We start from the raw sequence: 22,051 nt of genomic DNA on the forward strand, positions 1-22,051 counted from the left end.
TCCTTCCTGACTGACTCTGGATCCCTCCTAACAGGCTCTGGATCCCTTCTGACAGGCTCTGGATCCCTCCTAACAGGCTCTGGATCCCTCCTGACAGGCTCTGGATCCCTCCTGACTGACTCTGGATCCCTCCTGACTGACTCTGGATCCCTCCTGACTGACTCTGGATCCCTCCTGGCTGGCTCTGGATCCCTCCTGACAGGCTCTGGATCCTTCCTGACTGACTCTGGATCCTTCCTGACTGACTCTGGATCCCTCCTAACAGGCTCTGGATCCCTTCTGACAGGCTCTGGATCCCTCCTAACAGGCTCTGGATCCCTCCTGACTGACTCTGGATCCCTCCTGACAGGCTCGGGATCCCTCCTGACTGACTCTGGATCCCTCCCGGCTGGCTCTGGATCCCTCCTGACTGACTTTGGATCCCTCCTGACAGGCTCTGGATCCCTCCTGACTGACTCTGGATCCCTCCTAACAGGCTCTGGATCCCTCCTGACTGACTCTGGATCCCTCCTAACAGGCTCTGGATCCCTCCTGGCTGGCTCTGTGCAGCAGAGGGTCCCAAGGGCTGCAGGCTGTTGCTGCTGCAGATGTCACTGAATGTCAGGGAGATGCTATCAGCACTGGGAAAGCCAAACTGTTCCTGCTTTAGTCAGATAAGGCAGGGCCAGGAAGTGCCATTGTCCCTGCTCTCATGGAGAATTCTCCCATCCCTCAGTCCTGATCTCTGTGGGAGCTGGCTTTTCCCTGAGGGCACCTGGGGAGGGAACCCACCAGTGGTTCTCCAGCACCTCCCATGGGACCTGGCTGTGCTGCAGTGGGGTCCAGCCTCCGTGCCCCAGCTTGGGGAGCCCGTTGTGACCCTGCTGTTTCCTCACCCGTGCCCTGAGCTTTGCTCAGCACTTCTGTGCTGGGTCATGGTGCTGCTGAGGCAGTTGGCTTGTGAGCAAAAGGAGGCCACGTGTGCTGGGAGTGCTCTCACCAACTTCAAGCCACATTTGCTGCCTTTACTGTAAATGTGTTTCTGTGGGCTGCTGGGGCGGCCACGCCCGCCCAGCACTGAGCCTCTGCCCCGCTCCTTTCGGGAAGGAGGAGGCTCTGAAACACCCCAGAACACCACCCAAGGACTTGGATGGAGAAGGGGATTGTTTCCTGCTCAGCAGCAGAGGGCGTGTTGGGAGATGGAGCCACTGTCACAGATATATTTTATGGAAAATCCTTTTGCTAGGACTTTTCTCTTGAGAAGCTGAGAGGTCTCAGAAACGAAATGTAAACAATGATTCTCTGCTGCTGTGGAATGCAGTAGGTGCATTGTTGATTGGTCTCATGTGGTTGTTTTTAATTAATGGCCAATCACAGTCCAGCTGTCTCAGACTCTCTGGTCAGTCACAAGATTTTATTATCATTCCTCTCCTTTCCTTGCAAGCCTTCTGATGAAATCCTTTCTTCTCTTCTTTTAGTATAGTTTGAATATAATATATTTATAATAAAATAATAAATCAGCCTTCTGAAACATGAAATCAGATTCTCATCTCTTCCCATGTCGATGTTGCCTACAAATTCAACAAGCCATGGTGTGTAACAGCAGCTCTTCTCTTGCAGCTTGGATGGTGGGGAGCTCTTCAGCCGCATCCAGGACAGGGGAGACCAGGCCTTCACAGAACGGGGTAGGAGCCCACACCCTGCTGGCCTTTCAGTCCCCTCCATCCCCTCAGTGCAACACCCTGGCCTTTCAGTCCCCTCCATCCCCTCAGTGCAACACCCTGGCCTTTCAGTCCCCTCCATCCCCTCGAGTACAACACCCTGGCCTTTCAGTCCCCTCCATCCCCTCAGGGACTCTTCTGAATCCCCAGCAGAGTTCTACACTCAGGGAATGAGGGATGTGGGTGCAAGGGGCCCTGCTTTTCATGTTTGCTCGAGAATAGGGTTAGGGGGTATTTTTCTCAGCTGCTCCCACACTCCTGTCCATCCCACTCCTGTCAGAAACACTCACCTCCCTCAAAATGTTAAGTCCATGGGCTGTGGTTCTCATAGATGTCATTAATCTCATTCCCTCTATTTCTCTGGCCAGGAAAAGCAACCACACAACGCAAACTCTGAGCCCGTTGCCCCCTTGACTTCCCATCCTAAGGGGAAACCTTTCCCAGCTGCATTCCTTTGCTGCTTGGGTGTCCTAAACAGTGCAAGCCCCTCCTTGGTGTGGGGCCAGGGGCTGGACTCTGCCCCATCCCTTCCCCTGGAGTTTCTGGGAGCTGCAGGCTCCTTTCCCAGGGATGGGGAGTGGCACAGACTCCACAGACAAGGGGACTTCAAGCAGAGCAAACCCCTTTGACCTCAACCAGGCTCTTTGGCTCCTGGTTTGTAGAGCTCCCCAGGCAGCAGTGCCCTTTTTAACTTGCTTCTGAAGGCTTCTGATGGTTTCTTTGCTGCTTCAGAGGCTTCGGAGATCATGAAGAGCATTGGGGAAGCCATCCAGTACCTGCACTCGATCAACATCGCGCACCGGGACGTGAAGGTACCACCCCGAGCCCCCCTGGCCGTGCCAGGGCCCAGCCCTGCTGCTCCATGTGGCACTCACATCCTCTGAACAGGGATAATAATTCTCTCTCCCTGGATTTTTCCTGGGGAAGGCAATGAGAAGCTCACAGTTCTTATCTCTGCTTGCTGCTCCTGTTGTTTAGCACGTGTGGAATGTGTTATGGGGATTGTTTACTGGAGAAGATGATTGTTTAGACTGATTGATCAGAAAAGAGCTGTGCCATGACTGTCTGGAGACAGCCACAGGTTTTTCTGTAGCATCTCTTTAGTGCGGTATCTTCTTTGTGTAGTATTTTTTTAGTATAGTGTGAAAAATGCCAATCACTCGTTTTTAGAATTTTAAAAGTTTAATAGTAATAAAATGGTTATAAAATTATATTAGATATCATATAATAAATATAATAATATTAATTAGAATAATAAAATTAGAATATAAATAGAATAATAAAAATTTGGACGCTTAGGATTTAGGACAATATGAGACAATAAAAACAAAGAGTTATGGACAGGCCAGGTGCCTCTTTCTGGGCAAAATAAGCCCGAAAAAGGCCCCATGTTAACAGAGGATTAACCCTTAAAAGCAACAGCCTGTTGCATATTCATACACCTCATCCATGATACACAAATTCCATTCAAACACAGGATTCTGTCTGGGCAGGGTCAGCTTCTTCCTCTGAATCCTGATGGTGTCTTCAGGGCTGAGTATGTTATGATTGGCTTTTCTCAAATATTAAAATGAATATTCTATGTGTTGTGTTAGAAAGTAATGCTGTATTAATTCTCTTACGTAGTCTGTTAAATATAGTTTTAGGATATAAAAAATGTTAAAATAGAAAATGTGCTTTGTAAGATACTTTTTTAAAGAAAGGACTTGCAGCGAGATAGCAGCCACAGGACACCTGAATCTTTCAGAGAAAGAGAATTTATTGCCCCATTACCAGGAGAAATGAACTTCTTCCCGCCTCTAAGGCGCTGTCAGGATTCAGAGTAAAAAGTTGATGATGACCAGACAGAATCCTGTGTTGGAATGGAGTTGATGCATCATGGATGAGGTGTATGAATGTGCAACAGGCTGTTGTTTTTAAGGGTTAATCCTTTGTTAATGTGTGTCCTTTTCCAGCTTATTTTGCCCAGAAAAATGTACCCAGACTCTTGGTTTCTATTGCCTCATATTGTCCTAATTCAAATGATCCAAATTATTATTACTCTAATTGTATTACTATTTTTATAACCATTTTATTACTATTAAACTTTTAAATATCTAAAAACAAGTGATTGGAGTTTTTCACATGACCCAAGGTGGGTCTGAGAGGATTGGGTTCAGCAGCAGCCCAGCACATTCCTAACCCTGTGGAGCAGCTCCTGGATACCTCAGGAGAAATATTGCCCAGGAAAGCTGTGCTGGGTGTTGGGGTCACCCTCACTGATAGCTGACTCCTTGTCCCCTGCGTGTTCCCAGCCAGAGAACCTCCTGTACACCTCCAAGAGGCCCAACGCCGTGCTGAAACTCACCGACTTCGGCTTCGCCAAGGAAACCACCACGCACAACTCGCTGGCCACGCCCTGCTACACGCCCTACTACGTGGGTGAGTGTGGGATTGTCGGGGCAGGACGGTGGGGATGGGTGGAGATGAGAGATCTCTGAAGCCAGGTCGTGGAATTTGGGGTTTATTGCAAAGGGCCTGGGTGCAGGGCCCTGCTGGGAGCCGCCAGCCCCAGCTCAGAGCAGGCCCCAAAGAGGGAGAGAGAAGGAAAGAGAGAGAAGGCAAGAGTGTGGTAAAGAGGATGAGAGAGTGGAGTTCCCCTTACAATACAATAAATTTCTTCTGGGCTTGGAACTTGTGGTTTATTGCAAAGGGCCTGGGTGCAGGGCCCTGCTGGGAGCCGCCAGCCCCAGCTCAGAGCAGGCCCCAAAGAGGGAGAGAGAGGGAAAGAGAGAGGTAAAGAGGATGATAGAGTGAGGTTCCCCTTACAATACAATAAATCTTCTTCTGTTCTTGGAATTTGGGGTTTATTGCAAAGGGCCTGGGTGCAGGGCCCTGCTGGGAGCCACCAGGCCCAAAAGAGGGAGAGAGAAGTAAATAGAGTGGTAAAGAGGATGAGAGAGTGAGAGAGGATGAGAGGATAAGAGAGCAAGGTTCCTGTTCCAATACCATAAATCTTCTTCTGTGCTGAATATTCTCATTCTCACTAACCAGTCTAGTCCAAGACACAAATCCTACAGCATTTACATACAGCCTATAAGAATCATTACATTATCACACTGTGTTCCATTTTAAACCCTAAAAACTCCTCTTTGGGCCCTTCTGCCAGGCCAGCAGGGTCTGCTCTGCCCCTTGGAGCTGTCTGCAAGCAGAGGGTGTTGTTCCATCCAAAGGGGATTACCTTCAGCCAGCCACACCATTGTTTTCCAGGTGTTCAGTAACTGAGGGATCTCAGAGCTGCTTTCATTTCAATCTCACCTATAATTTCCATATTCTCAAAATCTTTTGCCAGGCAATCACATTTATAAGGCTTTCCTGTTTCATCTTCCCCATCAGGTGAGTGCCTGGAGGCTGGTGTAGGAGTGTGCCCCCTGTTAAGGGAGTGACAAAACTATCTTTTGTCCCCTTAAAAGGAAAGAAGCCCAGAAGTTTCTCTCCTCAATAGGACCCAGGGGACTTCACCTCAAACTTAAGGATAGCTAATTGGATAGAAGCCAAAAAGTCCCACCTGGGCAATTTAGTAGAAAAAAAAAAGAGAACAAAGAAACTAATTGCTATTGTAAAGTATTTTACCAGGAGCAAGAACATCTAGCACTTAGCTTGGTTTTTCTGTTTGTTATTTTGCCTTTCATTAAACCTTTTTGTTTCCAACACTGCAACAGAAGCCATCCTGCTGATTTTTATGCCTCCAAGGGTAGCTGAGCTATCTTGGGTGTGTTATAGGCTCCCCAGAGCTTATCAGGCCTGGCTCAAAGAAGTTACTATAACACATTTGTAGGACGTAGGGGGGTTTGGAGGATGCCACGTGCAGCCCCTCACCTCTGCATCCAGCCTGGAGCCTGCAGCAGGGAGCTGGGGGCTGCTCCAACAGTGCTTCCCACAGTGGCTCTTGGTGTCTCCATGGGGTGTCAGAGCCCTCTCACCCGGTGCTGACACTCAGATTTAGGATTTTCTTTCTGTTTTTACCAGCCCCAGAAGTGCTGGGCCCAGAGAAGTACGACAAGTCCTGTGACATGTGGTCCCTGGGTGTCATCATGTATATTCTGTAAGTCTGAGGGTTCCTCTCCCTCCTGCCAGGCTCAGCTCCTGCTCCTGGCACTGCCTTGTGCCCCTGGGGAGGTTTTTGGGGTGGCACATTGACTCTGTTTCCCCTCCTGGTGCAGGCTGTGCGGGTACCCCCCCTTCTACTCCAACCATGGGCTGGCCATCTCTCCTGGCATGAAGAAGAGGATCCGAATGGGCCAGTACGAGTTCCCCAACCCCGAGTGGTCCGAGGTGTCAGAGGAAGGTAACCGTGGTCCCTGTGGGGCCTGTCCCCGGGCTGAGGTCTCCTTTTGAGGGCTGGGAGGAGCTCAGACCCCTGGCTGTGTCAGGGGTCACCTCTCAGCATCTGCACCTCTGCTGGAGAGGCTTTTGCTGAAGGGTTTGTGCAGGGTCGGGTGTGTGGCACACGGGAGGGCACTCAGGAGGGCACTCAGGAGGGCACCCAGGAGGGCACCCAGGGGTTTTGGGGCTGGGGCTGGAGCTCAGGAGAGCCCCCCAGGAGCTGCCCCAGCCCCCCTGACCCTGCCCCAACCCCTGCAGTGAAGCAGCTGATCCGAAACCTGCTGAAGACAGACCCGACCCAGCGCATGACAATAACGGAGTTCATGAACCACCCCTGGATCATGGTGGGTGGGGCAGGGATGGGATCATGGAATGGGATGGGATCCATGGGATGGGATGGGATTCATGGGATGGAATGGGATGGGATCCATGGGATGGGATGGAATAATGGGATCCATGGGTTGGGATGGGATGGGATCCATGGGATGGGATGGGATAATGGGATCCATGGGCTGGGATGGGATGGGATCCATGGGCTGGGATGGGATAATGGGATCCATGGGCTGGGATGGGATGGGATAATGGGATCCATGGGATGGGATGGGATAATGGAATCCATGGGATCCATGGGATAGGATGGGATCCATGGGATGGATGGGATGGATGGGGTGGGATCCATGCGATCCATGGGATGGGATCCATGTGATGGATGGGATGGATGGGATGGGATGGATGGGATGGGATCCATGGGATCCATGGGATCCATGGGATGGGATCCATGGGATGGATGGGATCCATGGGATGGGATCCATGGGATGGATGGGATCCATGGGATGGGATCCATGGGATCCATGGGATGGGATCCATGGGATGGATGGGATCCATGGGATGGGATCCATGGGATGGATGGGATAGGATCCATGGGATGGGATCCATGGGATCCATGGGATGGATGGGATGGGATCCATGGGATGGATGGGATGGGATCCATGGGATGGGATCCATGGGATGGGATCCATGGGATGGATGGGATGGATGCCTGTGGCTCCCAGCTGACACTCCTCCCCTCTCCTGGCAGCAATCCATGCAGGTGCCCCAGACCCCGCTGCACACCAGCCGTGTGCTGAAGGAGGAGAAGGACCTGTGGGAGGATGTGAAGGTAAAACCTCTCTCTGTCCCTGTCTGCGAGCTCTGCACCCCTCTGTCATCTGGGGAATGTCCTCTCCTGGGTATTGCAGACCAGGCTCGTTCACTGTCCCTAAAAGTGTTCCCAAACTGCATAGATGTGGCACCTGGGGACATCATGGAGTGGTGGAGTGGCTGTGTTGGGTTAACCATGGAATCCTAGAATGGTTTGGGTTGGAAGGGACCTCCAATGCCAGGGCAGGGATTCCTTCCAGTGTCCCAGGCTGCTCCAAGCCAGCCTGGCCTTGGCACTGCCAGGGATCCAGGGGCAGCCACAGCTGTTTTGGGAATCCCATCCCAAGCCCTCCTCACCCTCACAGGGCAGAGCTTGCTTGGCCTCAATCACCTTGGAGAGCTTTTCCAGCCTGACCAATTCCACAGTTCCAGTTTGGTGTGGGCGTGCTGGCTCTGGGGCTGCTCTGTGCTTGGGAAGGAGCTGGAAAATTTGGCAGTGGGACACCCAGGCCCTGCTGCAGTTTATTCCCAGCTGCTCTGGGGACTCTGGTATAGGAATGTGCCCCTTGTTGACAGAGTGACAAAACTATCCTTTGTCTCCTGAAAAGGAAAAGAGCCCAGAAGTTTCTCTCCTCAATTAGGTGAAAAGACACCTCATAGGGCCTGGGGGACATCACCTCAAAGTTAAGGATAGCCAATTGGACAGGAGCCAAATTGCCTGAGCAATTCACTAGAGAAAGAAGAGCACAAAGAAACAAATCCCTTTTGTGAGGTGTTTTACCAGGAGCAAGAACCTTTTGCACCTGGCTGGGTTTTTCTCTGTAAAGAGTTTTGTTATTTTGCCTTTTATTAAAACTTTTCTGTTTCCAACACTACCACAGAAGCCATCCTGCTGACTTTATTCCTTCTAAGGTAGCTGAGCTATCTCAGGTGTGAAATAGATCTCCAAGAGCTGGAGACCTGGCTGGAGGTGACCTCTATTTCACCCTGGGGGGCTTTGCTGATGGCTCTGTGTCCCCTGCCCACAGGAGGAGATGACCAGTGCCCTGGCCACCATGAGAGTGGACTACGAACAAATCAAGATCAAGAAAATCGAGGATTCCTCCAACCCTCTGCTGATGAAGAGGAGGAAGAAAGCCAACCCCCCCGAGCCCACCACGCTGCCCCACTGAGGGCCCTGCCCACCAGCCCTCCAGAAAGCAATAACTATATATATATATATATATTTTTTAAGGAAAAAAAAAGACAAAAAGAAACAGACTGTTCTATCGAGCGCATGGAATTCAGACATTTATACCAGACTAGTTATTTTTAGCTACTCACCTGTGTTTCTGACCTTTCTGGAGCAGGTGGTGAGATCCCCCCTCAGATCCTCACCTGCAGCCAGGGATTTTTTTGTCCTGTAGGTGAACGCCGCCAATAATTGGATTTTTATTTGTCTTTTGTGAAACAGTTTTGATTTATATATATATTTTTTTTCTTCTCCTCCTCCTTCTTTCCAAAGACATGGAAACTCCTGTGGTGACCTTTTTAGGGTATATAACATATAAATATTTTTTAAAAACTACTGTAGAGCTGAAACCCAGACAGTGTGTTCCCTGTGTGGATGCTGGCTAGAGACAGGCTCCAGGGGAGGAGAGCTGCCCTCCCCCCTGTCCTGCTGCCCTGGGGGGGGTCCCTGTGGCCACCAAACCAAGCACAGGAGCCAAAAAGCAGCACCCCAGCCCTCCCTGGGGTCTGCCTGGCAGCGCTGTCTGTCTGTCCGTGTGGGGTGTGTGTCTGTCCGTGGGCCTGCAGCTGCTCTGGCTCCCTCTACGTGGCCTGGAATGCAGCTCTGACCTCGGGGGGGGCAGGGGGGGCTGTCGTGTCCCCCCAGCTCTGCAGGGATGTGTCCCCCCCCTCACCCCGTCCCCAGCGAGGTGCTGCTGCCCTGGGGGGTCCCTGGGGACAGGGGGTGCCAGGGCAGGGCTGGAGGTGGCACAGCTGGAGCCAGGCTGGCAGCACTGAGCCCTCCCTGGCTTAGGCTGGGGCTGCTGCTGTGCCCCCCGTGTGGCTCCTGCAGCTGCTCTGAAGTCTTTAGTCCATGGATGATGATGATGATGATGATGATGATTATTATTATTATTATTTGTCACGATGTTTCACTTCGTTAAATGTGTTTGAATGGGGAAAAACAATTTTTTAAGGCAATGTTTAGTTTTTAGGTGATCTTTTTAGACACTGTATGGAATTTTAATTTGTTTTGAAAACTGGTTTTTATCCCCCCCCTTTTTTTTTTTAATTTTTTTTAATTATTTTTGTCTGTTGGCTTATACTAATCTTCCCAGTCTGCTCTTCAGTCCTTTGGATTAAAGACACTTAAAGAGTCACCCAGTCTCTCCTGTTGCTTGTGTGGCTGTGAAGAATCCCCCAGTGCTCCAGCTGCTCTCCATGTGTCCTAAAATTGCTCTTTTTAACACCAGAAATGCTGAGGCCCCCTGGATGTTCTCTGGGGACACAACATCCCTTGCCTGGGGACAGCTGCACAGGGACTTCCCTCCCCAGCACGTGTCACCCCTGGGCTGGGGCTCTGGGGTGATGTGGGGTGCTTTGAGAGGGTATGGGGTGATGTAGATGATGTTGTGGGGTGCTGTGGGATTGCTGTGGGGTGATGTGGGGTGCTGTGGGATTGCTGTGGGGTGATGTGGGGTGCTTGGGATTGTATGGGATGATGCTGTGGGGTGCTGTGGGATGCTTTGGGAGGGTGTGGGATGATGGGGGGATGCTGTGGTTGCTGTGGGGTGATGCTGTGGATGCTGGGCATGATGTGGGACAGTGTGGGATGCTGTGGATGCTGTGGGTGATGTGGGGTGATGAAGGATGATGTGGATGGTGCTGTCGATGCTGGGGATGCTGGGGGTGATGTGGGGTGCTGTGGGATGCTGTGGATGATGCCGTGGGTGCTGTGGGATGCTGTGGATGATGCTGTGGCACACGGGGCAGCGGGTGCCGTGCCCGGCTGCCGGCAGGGGACAGACAGACAGACAGACAGACAGACACTGCCTGCCTGGTGTCGGGGCCGCCGGGGCTGTGCCCTGTCCCCGCAGTCACCGCCGGGGCTGTGCCCGGTCCCCGCTGTCACCGCCGGGGCTGTGCCCTGTCCCCGCTGTCACCACCGGGGCTGTGCCCGGTCCCCGCTGTCACCGCCGGGGCTGTGCCCGGTCCCCGCTCTCACCGCCGGGGCTGTGCCCTGTCCCCGCAGTCACCGCCGGGGCTGTGCCCGGTCCCCGCTCTCACCGCCGGGGCTGTGCCCGGTCCCCGCTCTCACCGCCGGGGCTGTGCCCGGTCCCCGCTGTCACCGCCGGGGCTGTGCCCGGTCCCCGCTGTCACCGCCGGGGCTGTGCCCGGTCCCCGCTGTCGCCGCCGGTGTCGGGGCTGCGGGAGCTGCCGCTGCTGCCGGAGAGGAGGAAGGGCCGAGGTGCTCAGGTGCCTTCCTCACCCTCCTCTCCTCCTGCTGGGGAGCGGGATGGAGCTGCAGCGAGTGAAATCCCACAGAGGTGCTGCGAGATGGGAGCAGCCAGAGGAGCTCCTGTGCCAAGCGGGCCTGGAGGAGCCCCTGGGGCTGCCCAGCCGGGAGCTGATCCCTGGCAGTGCCCCGGGAGGAGCAGGGAGATGATCTCTGGCACTGCCCTGGGAGGAACCCTTTGGGATGCCCAGCTCGGAGCTGATCCCTGGCAGTGCCCTGTGAGGAGCCCTTTGGGATGCCCAGCCTGGAGCTGATCCCTGGCACTGCCCTGTGAGGAGCAGGGAGTTGACCCCTGGCACTGCCCTGTGAGGACCCCTTGAGATGCCCAGCCAGGAGCTGATCCCTGGCACTGCCCTGGGAGGAGCCCTTTGGGATGCCCACCCTGGAGCTGATCCCTGGCACTGCCCTGTGAGGAGCAGGGAGATGATCTCTGGCACTGCCCTGGGAGGAGCACTTTGGGATGCCCAGCTCGGAGCTGTTCCCTGGCAGTGCCCTGGGAGGAGCCCTCGGGATGCCCAGCCTGGAGCTGATCCCTGGCACTGCCCTGTGAGGAGCAGGGAGTTGACCCCTGGCACTGCCCTGTGAGGAGCCCTTGAGATGCCCACCCTGGAGCTGATCCCTGGCACTGCCCCGGGAGGAGCCCTCGGGATGCCCAGCCTGGAGCTGATCCCTGGCACTGCCCCGGGAGGAGCAGGGAGATGATCCCTGGCACTGCCCTGGGAGGAGCCCTCGGGATGCCCAGCCTGGAGCTGATCCCTGGCACTGCCCCGGGAGGAGCCCTCGGGATGCCCACCCTGGAGCTGATCCCTGGCACTGCCCTGTGAGGATCAGGGAGCTGACCCCTGGCAGTGCCCCGGGAGGAGCCCTTTGGGATGCCCAGCTCGGAGCTGACCCCTGGCACTGCCCCGGGAGGAGCCCTCGGGATGCCCAGCCTGGAGCTGATCCCTGGCAGCGCCCCGGGAGGAGCAGGGAGCTGACCCCTGGCAGTGCCCCGGGAGGAGCCCTTTGGGATGCCCAGCCTGGAGCTGATCCCTGGCACTGCCCCGGGAGAAGCCCTCGGGATGCCCAGCCTGGAGCTGATCCCTGGCAGTGCCCGGGCTGTGCTCGGTGCCTGCTGCTCCCCGCGGCCCCGCAGAGGTGTCAGACACCGGCACGGGGAGCTGTGAAAGGTGTGAAGCACCGGCAGCAGTTTCCATCCCCCGAGGTCTCACGGGCTTGCGCAGGTTCCGCGCTTTGGAAAAAACCAAAGATTCTCTAAACAAACGCAAATCCTGGCAGTGAACCCCCAGCTTGCCTCGGGGGGGTGATGAGGTTCAGGTTTCTTTTGTTACAGAGGTCCTGTTCTGGAAATTACGGGGCTCACTGACACAAATCTCAACCGCGGTGGGAAGATCTGCGGCTTGAAATGTTTTCTGTTTGTGTTTGGGGAGGGAAGAGCAGAGCCGGCACCCATGGCTGGTTTCCTTCTCCATTCCCCCCAGCTGGACACCGGGATTCAAGGCAGCAGTGGACACCAGGTCTCCAGGGTGGTTCTGGAGCTTCCAGGATGGTCCTGGAGCTTCCAGGATGGAACTGGAGCTTCCCATGGTGGCTCTGAAACTTCCCAGGATAGTCCTGGACCTTTCAGGATGGTCCTGCATCTTCCCATGGTGGTCCTGGAGCTTCCCATGGTGGTCCTGGAGCTTCCCATAGTGGCTCTGAAGCTTCCCAGGGTGGCCCTAGAGCTTCCCATGGTGGTCCTGGAGTTTCCCAGGGTGGTCCTGGAGCTTCCCATGGTGGTCCCGGAGTTTCCCATGGTGGTCCTGGAGCTTCCCAGAGTGGCTCTGAAGCTTCCCAGGCTTTCCTGAACATCCCAAGCCCTGGAGAAGAAGGCTGCCCATGGTGTCACCCCCTCCTCCCTCCCCAGCAGGATTGTCCCTCTGGAGGGGTTTTGGCCCCGGGCTCTCTCTTTCTGTCACTGCTTTCAGTGCCTGGGTGATGAAAGCCAGGGCTGTTTTCTGTGAAGCTGTTGGTGCTAAAAGGAATAGCTGGGGCAGTGTGGGTGGGGGTGAGAACAGACTTACTCACACGGGGCCATGTTTTGGTGCTTTTAGGTTTGAAACCCCAATTTTGGGGCAGATCTGCTCACAGGGAGCTGTAAATAAATTGGCTGGAGAGCAGTGGAGAGGGAAGAGGAGGGGTGCTGGGATTCTGGGGGCTCTGTGCCCCCTGGGAGCAGGTAAGGATGGGAAAAGCAGCAGGAAAGAATTCAGTTTTGTGCTGGGGAAGGTGAGATGGATCCACACATCATGGCTGGAGGGAGATGAAATTCAAGGCCCCTTCCAGAATCATTCTGTGGTTCCATCAGCTTGGGGAAAAACAACCCAGAGGCAGCCAGGATACCAAATCTTGGATTGAGGACCAAAATCTTGGTCTGGGACCTGTGGGAGGTGATGGCCACAATTATTTGCAGGAGTCAGCTGCAGTGGGAGCAGAGCGTGGAAACCTGGGGGCACCTGAGACCTGCTGACTCCAAAGGAATCAGTGAACCATTCAGGGCAACATTTGAAATTTTTAGTAGTTAGTAGAAAAATAACCCCTCTCTCCTCACCCCACCTGCTTTATTTTTAGCAGCAAGCTTCCTGCTAAGGAAAAAAAAAATTAAAAATATATGTTTCTTGCTTTTGAGGTGATTTTGATCAAAAAATCTGGCTCTGCTCCAGGCTGATCACTGGGGAAGGATGAATCACGAAGATCTCTGTTCCTATCTGTGCACACAAGAAGTGTCTGCTGCTCTTGCAAGGGTGGGGGTGAAGCCCCTTCCTCCAGCCGTGGTTTGCTCTGCTCCCATGGTGTTGGTCAACTCTGGACAGCCCCAGGAGGACAAAATGTCCTGTGGCTGGTGTGGATGTGCAGAGGAAGGAGTGTTGTGCAACGGCACTGAGGAGCCCTCAGCTGGCTGCTGTTTCACTCCTGCCCTTTGTTTTGGGGTGATGAGGATTATTTCTTGCTTATTGCCCTAATTTACCACTGAGGGTGGTTGCCTTTCCATGCCTGGGCTCTCAGGACTGGCTGAGCTGCTCTGCAGCCAGCTGCCTCCTTCTGTTGGCCAAGGAGGCTTTGGCTTGGTCGCCCTGGCTTGGTTTGTACCCTGGGAACACCTCCTGGGAAGCTGGACAGCTCAAAAAGGCAAAAATTCTGTGCAAAATCAGCTGATGGTTGTGTTTTTCTAAGGATCAGACCAGGCACATCAGGGATGGCAGGATTTGCTGGTGCCAGGCTTGGCCTGCACGTGGCTAAATTGCTGAATGCTGAGAAAATGCTGGATTTCTGAAAACCCATCGGATCAGCCTGCTCAGCCCTGGGGCTGCAGGGATCCTGCTGAGGGCTGGCTGTAAAAGGACAGCTGCTGGTGGAAATCTGGCTGCAAAAGCAGAAGAAGGAGATGTGGCTTTCACTCAGAGTGAGGTTCTCTTCAGAAACTGCTCCATCAAAGTTTAACCTCCCACAGGAATCCTGCTCTGGCTTTTGCAGAGCCTTTTCCAACCAGGAAAGGCAAAGCTGTTCCTCAGTGCTCTGAAAATCAGAGCCAGCAGGTTGTGCAGAGGGTGTGTGAGATGTGCCAGTCACAGCAGCTGGGCTCAGCATTGCAAAAGAGTCAGGAAACCGAATTTCAGCTGGGAAAAAAGTAAATCTGGTGCTGCTGCCAAGAAAGGAACTTTGTAGTCCAGCTCTGGAGCAAAGGAGATGGTTTGGTTGCTTCAGGGTGTGATGAAATGGTGGAGAGACCCTGCCAAGAGGCCAAAGGCAGCAGGTCACAAGGCAGAAAATGAGAACTGCTGGTGTTAAACCTCTAAATCCCCAGCCCTGAGCAGCTGAGGTGTTCTCCCTGCACCATGGGCTGGAGTCTCCAGCTCCTTTTCCATTGGAAAGCCCAGAGGTGTGTCTGGTTGAGGCACCTGGAGGTCTGGCAGGGATGGGGAGCAGTTCCACTCCCTCCAACAGCCCCAGGAGGGGCAGTGCCTGTCCCACATCCACGTGTGTCACACGTTAATGAATGTCACACGTGAATGAATGTCACACGTGAATGCACTGCTGGCTGGGATGGCACTCAGAAATGTCACAGGGGGCCAACTCTGTGCCCTCAGCTTGTCCCTGCTGCTCTGTGGGCTTTTGGTACCTAAAGGGGGCTTTTGATGGAGGTGGGGATGAACATCTCAGGGGAGCTTGTTGTGACATGACAGGGGAGGGTGGGTTTAATTAAAATAGGGTAGGTTTAGACTAGATATAAGGGAGAAACTTTTTGAAATTAAGGTGGTAAAGCACTGAAATAGGCTGCTGGGAGGGGTGGTGGCTGCCCTGTCCCTGGAAACATTCAAGGCCAGGTTGGATGTGGCTTGGAACAACCTGAGACAGCGGAAGGTGTCGTGTCCCAGCCCATGGCACGAGGTGGGAACAATATGGCCAATGAAGCCCCTTCCAACCCAAACCATTCTGTGATCAGGAGCCTCCCTGGGGTTCAGTTTTGGATCTGAGTCCTCTGCAGAGCCCCAGGCAGGTGAGGATGCAGTGACTCAGCACAGAGGGGACAGTGAGGGGTGCCTGCCCCTGTGGGTGCTGCCCCTGTGAGTGCTGCCCCTGTGGGTGCTGCCCCTGTGGGTGCTGCCCCTGTGAGTGCTGCCCCTGTGGGTGCTGCCCCTGTGGGTGCTGCTCCTGCTGCCCCTGTGGGTGCTGCCCCTGTGGGTGCTGCTCCTGCTGCCCCTGTGGGTGCTGCCCTGTGGGTGCTGCCCCTGTGGGTGCTGCTCTGTGAGTGATACCCTGTGGGTGCTGCTCCTGCTGCCCCTGTGAGTGCTGCCCTGTGGTTGCTGCTCCTGTGGATGCCCCTGTGAGTGCTGCTCTGTGGGCGCTGCCCCTGTGGGTGCTGCCCTGTGGGTGCTGCTCTCCCAGCCTGCCTGGGCTCTTCTCCTCTCAGCCCTGAGTCATTGTGAAACCCCCAACTCCGGGGCTGCCAGCACAGCCCTGCCCCTTGCTACAAACCTGCAGGGAACCTTGTGAGAACCTGGTGAGAACCTGCAGGGAACCTGGTGAGAACGTGTAGGGAACCTGCTGGGAACCTGGTGAGAACTTGGTGAGAACGTGCAGGGAACCTGGTGAGAACTTGGTGAGAACCTGCTGGGAACCTGGTGAGAACCTGGCACCTTGCTAAGAACCTGCATAGAACCTGCTGGGAACCTGCTGAGGACCTGCACCTTGCTGAGAACCTGCTGAGGACCTGCACCTTGCTGAGAACCTGCAGAGAAGGTCCCCAGGGCTCCCACCAGCCCCGCACAGCCCCTGCGCTGCCCGTGAGCCAGCCTGGAGGATCGTGTGCCCTTGCTTGCCCCAGAACCACCATTCACCTGTTGTTTTCCTGCTCTGAACAGGCTCTGGCAGCAGCAGGGATGGGACAAAGCTTCTGCCAGGCTGGTGGGGCAGGACTGAGCCCCTGTCCTCCCTGGGGTGCTCCTGCTGGGGGGAACCCCGGGGGTGTGGCTGCGTTTCTCTTCACAGAGAAAAGCAAGGCACCACTTCCCAAGGATATTTTCTGGGAATTGCAGTGAGGAACATCAGAGAAAGAAAGAAAACCCAATTCTGATCTCAATTGCTGCTCCTCTTGCCGTGCTCACGTGGAATGTGTTCTGGAGATTGTTCACCCGAGGTGACCAACTGCATCCACCTGTGTGTGTCAGGACTGTTGGGAGACAGCCAGGAGGTTTTGTGGAGTTGGGTCTGGTGCAGTTTCAGTGTAGATGAAATGTAATATAGTATATTAAAATAATTAATTAGCCTTCTGATATCATGGAGTCAGAGGCGTCATTCTTCCTGCTTGGGGGCACCTTGCTTTTACAATATGGGGGGTTTGGTGCTGGGGAGCTGGGGGTGAAGTCCCTGGGGAGCTGGGGGTGCAGTCCTTGGGGAGCTGGGGGTGCAGTCCCGGGGAGCTGGGGGTGCAGTCCCTGGGGAGCTGGGGGTGAAGTCCCTGGGGAGCTGGGGGTGAAGTCCCAGGGGAGCTGGGGGTGCAGTCTCTGGGGAGCTGGGGGTGAAGTCCCAGGGGAGCTGGGGGTGCAGTCCTTAGGGAGCTGGGGGTGAAGTCCCTGGGGAGCTGGGGGTGAAGTCCCAGGGGAGCTGGGGGTGCAGTCTCTGGGGAGCTGGGGGTGAAGTCCCAGGGGAGCTGGGGGTGAAGTCCCAGGGGAGCTGGGGGTGCAGTCCTTAGGGAGCTGGGGGTGCAGTCCCTGGGGAGCTGGGGGTGCAGTCCTTGGGGAGCTGGGGGTGCAGTCCCTGGGAGCTGGGGGTGCAGTCCTTGGGGAGCTGGGGGTGCAGTCCTTGGGGAGCTGGGGGTGAAGTCCCTGGGGAGCTGGGGGTGAAGTCCCTGGGGAGCTGGGGGTGCAGTCCCTGGGGAGCTGGGGGTGCAGTCCCTGGGAGCTGGGGGTGCAGTCCCTGGGAGCTGGGGGTGCAGTCCTTGGGGAGCTGGGGGTGCAGTCCCTGGGGAGCTGGGGGTGCAGTCCTTGTGGAGCTGGGGGTGAAGTCCTTGGGGAGCTGGGGGTGCAGTCCCTGGGGAGCTGGGGATGCAGTCCTTGGGGAGCTGGGGATGCAGTCCTTGGGGAGCTGGGGGTGCAGTCCTTGGGGAGCTGGGGGTGCAGTCCCTGGGAGCTGGGGGTGCAGTCCTTGGGGAGCTGTGGGTGCAGTCCCTGGGGAGCTGGGGGTGCAGTCCCTGGGGAGCTGGGGGTGCAGTCCCTGGGGAGAGGAATGGTGGATTTGTCTTTCCAAACAAGCTGTGGGTCTGCTGGTGGATAAAACCAGCGCTGGGAAATAAAAGAAACAATGGGAAGGATTCCACTGATTGATGAATGGGAAAAGATAAAAACCTAAATAAACTTTAGGTTTGCTGAGAAATGAAATTGGACATTGAAAGATTAAAGAAGCAATGGGGTAGAAAAACCCCTGAATTCCATAATAATTAAAAATGAAAAGGGAGGGTTGTACATTAGAGGGGAATCTCTGGTATCAGGTGTTTTGGGAAGTCTGAACCTCTCAGGTGCCTCAGAAATGGGGAAAGAGAGAAGGGAAATGTGGCTGGGAAATTGGGATAAAAAGGAGGCTGTGTCCTCCAAAAATGTGAGAGACCCCAGGGCAATGCCCCATGGCCTCTCCCTTTCCTGGAATAAAGTCAAAGGACTCCTCTGTCTCCTTTTGGGACATAAACCTCTGGTGTTGGTGGGTTAATTCTCCTAATATGGGGAGCTCTGGGGGTGCAGTCCCTGTTGAGCTGGGGGTGCAGTCCCTGGGGAGTTGGGGGTGCCCTCCCAGGGCTGCTCAGCTCCAGCTCCCCTCTCCATCCCCCTGGAGCAGCAGCTGGGTGCCTGCAGAGCCCACACTGGGCTGCTGGCCCTGGGGGTGGAGGTGAGCATCACCGGGCTCAGGCATCTCTAGCAATCCCCTGTGTTCAAAACAGGTTAGAAACTGCTGTAAAATAGTTGATAATTGTTCAGCATGTGCTGTTAGCTGGGTTATTATATTGTAAAAGGGGTTAAAGGGTGGTTATAAGAAATTTCACCCAAGCAAATGCACCCACCCCCAAGTGAAAGGAGCCAGCCTGGCCAGAGCTGTCACGGCCAATCCAGCCCCTTAAACCTCCGTGCAAATGAAGGATCCAAACAGAAACCAATCCAAGGGACACAGAACAGGATAAAAAGGGGCATCTGAGCCGGGGAAGCTGCGCCGTGCCCCTGGGACCTCGGGGACATCCTCGGGGCCATCAGGGACATCCTCGGGGCCATCGGGGCCATCCTCGGGGCCATCGGGGACATCCTCGGGGCCATCGCTGCTGAGCAGCCCCAGCGCCGGCGCTGCTCCACCCTCGGCGGGAGCGCTCCTGCCCGGCCCGGGCCCTCTTTGGGCCTTTCTTTAGTTGGAAAAAATGCTGGAATCACTTCAGTACCCCTGCTTCGGGCTTTTATTTTATTGTAATAAATGCTGAAATCACTTTAGTACCCCTTACTTTGGGCCTTTCTTTTATTGTAATAAATGCTGGAATCACTTTAGTGCCCCTGCTTTGGGTCTTTATTTTATTGTAAAAAACGCTGAAATCACTTTTAATAAATAAAATAAACAAATAAATGCTGAAATCACTTTTAGCACCCCTTGATTTGGGCCTTTCTCTTTTTTATAATAAATGCTGAAATCACTTCAGTACCACTTGCTTTGGGCCTTTCTTTAGTTGGAAAAAATGCTGGAATCACTTCAGTACCCCTGCTTTGGGTCTTTGTTTTATTATAATAAATGCTGGAATCACTTTAGCACCCCTTGCTTTGGGCCTTTTTATTGTAATAAATGCTAGAAATCACTTTTAGTACCCCTTGCTTTGGGACTTTATTTTTTTAGAAAAAATACTGAAATCACTTTTAGTACCTGTGGTTTTAGGCCTTTCTTTTATTGTAATAAATGCTGAAATCACTTTTAGTACCCCTTGCTTTGGGACTTTCTTTTTATTATAATAAATGCTGAAATCACTTTTAATAAATAAAATAAATAAATCCTGAAATCACTTTTAGTACCCCTTGCTTTGGGCCTTTTTATTATAATAAATGCTGAAATCACTTCAGTACCCCTTGCTTTGGGACTTTTTATTATAATAAATGCTGAAATCACTTTTAACAAATAAAATAAATAAATCCTGAAATCACTTTTAGTACCCCTTGATTTGGGCCTTTCTCTTTTTTATAATAAATGCTGAAATCACTTTTAACAAATAAAATAAATAAATCCTGAAATCACTTTTAATACCCCTTGCTTTGGGACTTTCTTTTTATTATAATAAATGCTGAAATCACTTTTAATAAATAAAATAAATAAATCCTGAAATCACTTTTAGTACCCCTTGATGTGGGCCTTTCTTATAATAAATGCTGAGATCACTTTCAGTACCCCTTGCTTTGTGCCTTTTCATTGTAATAAATGCTGAAATCACTTCAGTACCCCTTGCTTTGGGCCTTTTTATTATAATAAATGCTGAAATCACTTTTAATAAATAAAATAAATAAATCCTGAAATCACTTTTAGCACCCCTTGATTTGGGCCTTTCTCTTTCTTATAATAAATGCTGAAATCACTTTTAATAAATAAAATAAATAAATTAATAAATAAATCCTGAAATCACTTTTAGTACCCCTTGCTTTGGGCCTTTTTATTATAATAAATGCTGAAATCACTTCAGTACCAGCAGTGTGGTCCTGTTTTTACCACCCAGCTCTGGTAATTACTCAGCCTCTCACCACCTGAGGGAAGGAATTGGCAGCTCTGCACAGTCAGGGCTGTGCCCTCTGCTCCCCCCCGTGCCCTACGTGCCCAGCTGGGGCTCTCAGCCCTGTTTTTGTTGCTCCCCCTGGCCTCTTTCACAGCAAAAGCCCCAATTTCAGTCACGTGCTGCCAAAATCTAGGGCACAGAGAGGCAGGAGCTGCGTGGGCCTGAGTGGTGCAGCCAGCTCGAGTTCAATAACAAGTGTTAAAACTACAGCCACAACAAAATGAGGAAAGTTCTGAAAGCTTTGCAATTCAGTGACAGCAGAGCTGACTCGGTTTAATTTTGCCCCTTTTTGTGCTTAAGGTCCCTCGTATCACCTCAAGGCTTGTCCCTGGGCTTGGTGGCACCCCGGGAGGCTGAAGGCTCATGGAGGAGGTGCTCATCTTCCTCGTGACAAGAGACAAATTTCTTCCTGTCCCAAGAAAGAGGCCAGTGTGGGTTGTTTCCTCAGTCCCAGCACACGACAGGAGCTGTCTGCCTGTCTGCCTGTCTGTCTGTCTGTCTGCTCAGGACATGCTTCCACCCTGGTGTTCAGCTGGGATTTGCCCTCCTCGTGTTGGCCAACAGCAGATGATGAAGAAAGTTCATTACTTCCCTGGCAGCAGGTACAGCACGGGGTGCTCAGGGCTTTGAGGAGAGTTTCTAAAGAGAGAAAAAGCAAAAGCAGGAGGAGCAGCTGCCCCAGGCAGCAGAAAGCTCCGAGGCAGCCCCGGGTGGGGATGCAGAATTTGGGCTGGGGGAGGATCAGCCCCGGGGCAGAGAGGCCAGGAGGTGATTTAGGCTCTCAGGGCTGGGGCTGCTGAGCTGGCAGTGCTCTCAGGGGGAGGACAGCCAGCAAGGAAACCCAGCTGCTGTGGGATAGCTGTGATGATTGGCTTCTCTCAAATATTAAAATGAATATTATAGATGTTGTGTTAGAAAGTGATGCTGTGTTAATTCTCTTCAGTAGTGTGTTAAATATACTTTTAGGTTATAAAAATGTTAAAATAGAAACTATGCTATGTAAGATACTTTTTTAAAGAAAGGACTCTCACTGAGATAGCAGCCACAGGACACCTGAATCTTTCAGAGAAAGGGAATTTATTGCTCCATTATCAGAAGAAATGAACTTCTTCCTGCCTCGAAGGCGCTGTCAGGATCCAGGGGAAGAAGCTGACCCTGCCCAGACAGAATCCTGTGTGTGAATGGAATTTGTGCATCATGGATGAGGTGTATGAATGTGCAACAGGCTGTTGCTTTTAAGGGTTAATTCTTTGCTAATGTGGGGCCTTTTTCAGGCTTATTTTGCCCAGAAAAGGTACTTGGACTGTCCAAACTCTTTGTTTTTATTGTCTCATACTGTCTTAATTCAAATTGTCTAAATTATAATTACTCTAATGTATTACTATATTTATAACCATTTTATTACTATTAAACCTTTAACATTTCAAAACCCAGTGATTGGTGTTCTCCACATAACAAACCAGAAACCACCTTTGATCTCTGCCACACTCTCACTGTGACCCCCAGAGTGCCCTGAGACTGGCAGGAGCTGCCTCGGCCCTGCTGGGGCTCCCAGCAGCTGCTGGGGAGCCAGGAGGAGCAAAAGGCTGGGCCATGGTGGTTTCCCCCCCAAACACTGATATTTGGGCTTAGCTGGTGCTGGGAGCTGAGGGATCTGCAGGGCTGCTGCCCACAGCCAGCACAGGTCAGGGGCAGCCTGGAGGGGGATGCTGGTGCCAGGATTCCAGCTGGAATTAGGTCACCTGGAGGACTTGTGATGGTGCCCTGGATCTCCCAGCTCTCCAGGCTGCCATTTGGGCTTTTCCCCTGTTTTTTTTAAGCAGTGCATCCTGTGGACAGAGCTCCAGCCCTGGGGAATTGCAGGATTTATGGGATTGCAGGATTTATGGGATTGCTCCTCCCCTGGTCCTTCCCTGCTCTGAGGGATCAATGCCAGGAATTTGGGGAGAAATTTGCTTTTAAAAGTGACAGATCTCAGGGTTTCTCACTTCCCTGATCGTTAACACAAGCAAGGGTGTC

At 53.0% G+C, this 22,051-nt stretch overlaps 1 protein-coding gene across 1 annotated transcript in view; it reads left to right on the top strand.

Moving 5' to 3' along the window:
- The window catches only part of MAPKAPK2 (MAPK activated protein kinase 2), a 33,749-nt gene extending 24,175 nt beyond the window's left edge, over positions 1 to 9,574 (top strand). The window contains exons 3-10 of the mRNA XM_059867467.1: positions 1,600 to 1,664; positions 2,433 to 2,512; positions 3,995 to 4,121; positions 5,709 to 5,784; positions 5,903 to 6,027; positions 6,324 to 6,409; positions 7,144 to 7,224; positions 8,234 to 9,574. Of these exons, the coding sequence (XP_059723450.1) occupies positions 1,600 to 1,664; positions 2,433 to 2,512; positions 3,995 to 4,121; positions 5,709 to 5,784; positions 5,903 to 6,027; positions 6,324 to 6,409; positions 7,144 to 7,224; positions 8,234 to 8,377 (784 nt within the window). The 3' untranslated portion in view covers positions 8,378 to 9,574. The remainder of the gene's footprint in view (positions 1 to 1,599; positions 1,665 to 2,432; positions 2,513 to 3,994; positions 4,122 to 5,708; positions 5,785 to 5,902; positions 6,028 to 6,323; positions 6,410 to 7,143; positions 7,225 to 8,233) is intronic.
- Positions 9,575 to 22,051: the final 12,477 nt, after the last annotated feature.

This window comes from Haemorhous mexicanus, chromosome 25 (genome assembly GCF_027477595.1).
Source record: "Haemorhous mexicanus isolate bHaeMex1 chromosome 25, bHaeMex1.pri, whole genome shotgun sequence".
NCBI classification, from domain to species: Eukaryota; Metazoa; Chordata; class Aves; order Passeriformes; family Fringillidae; genus Haemorhous; species Haemorhous mexicanus.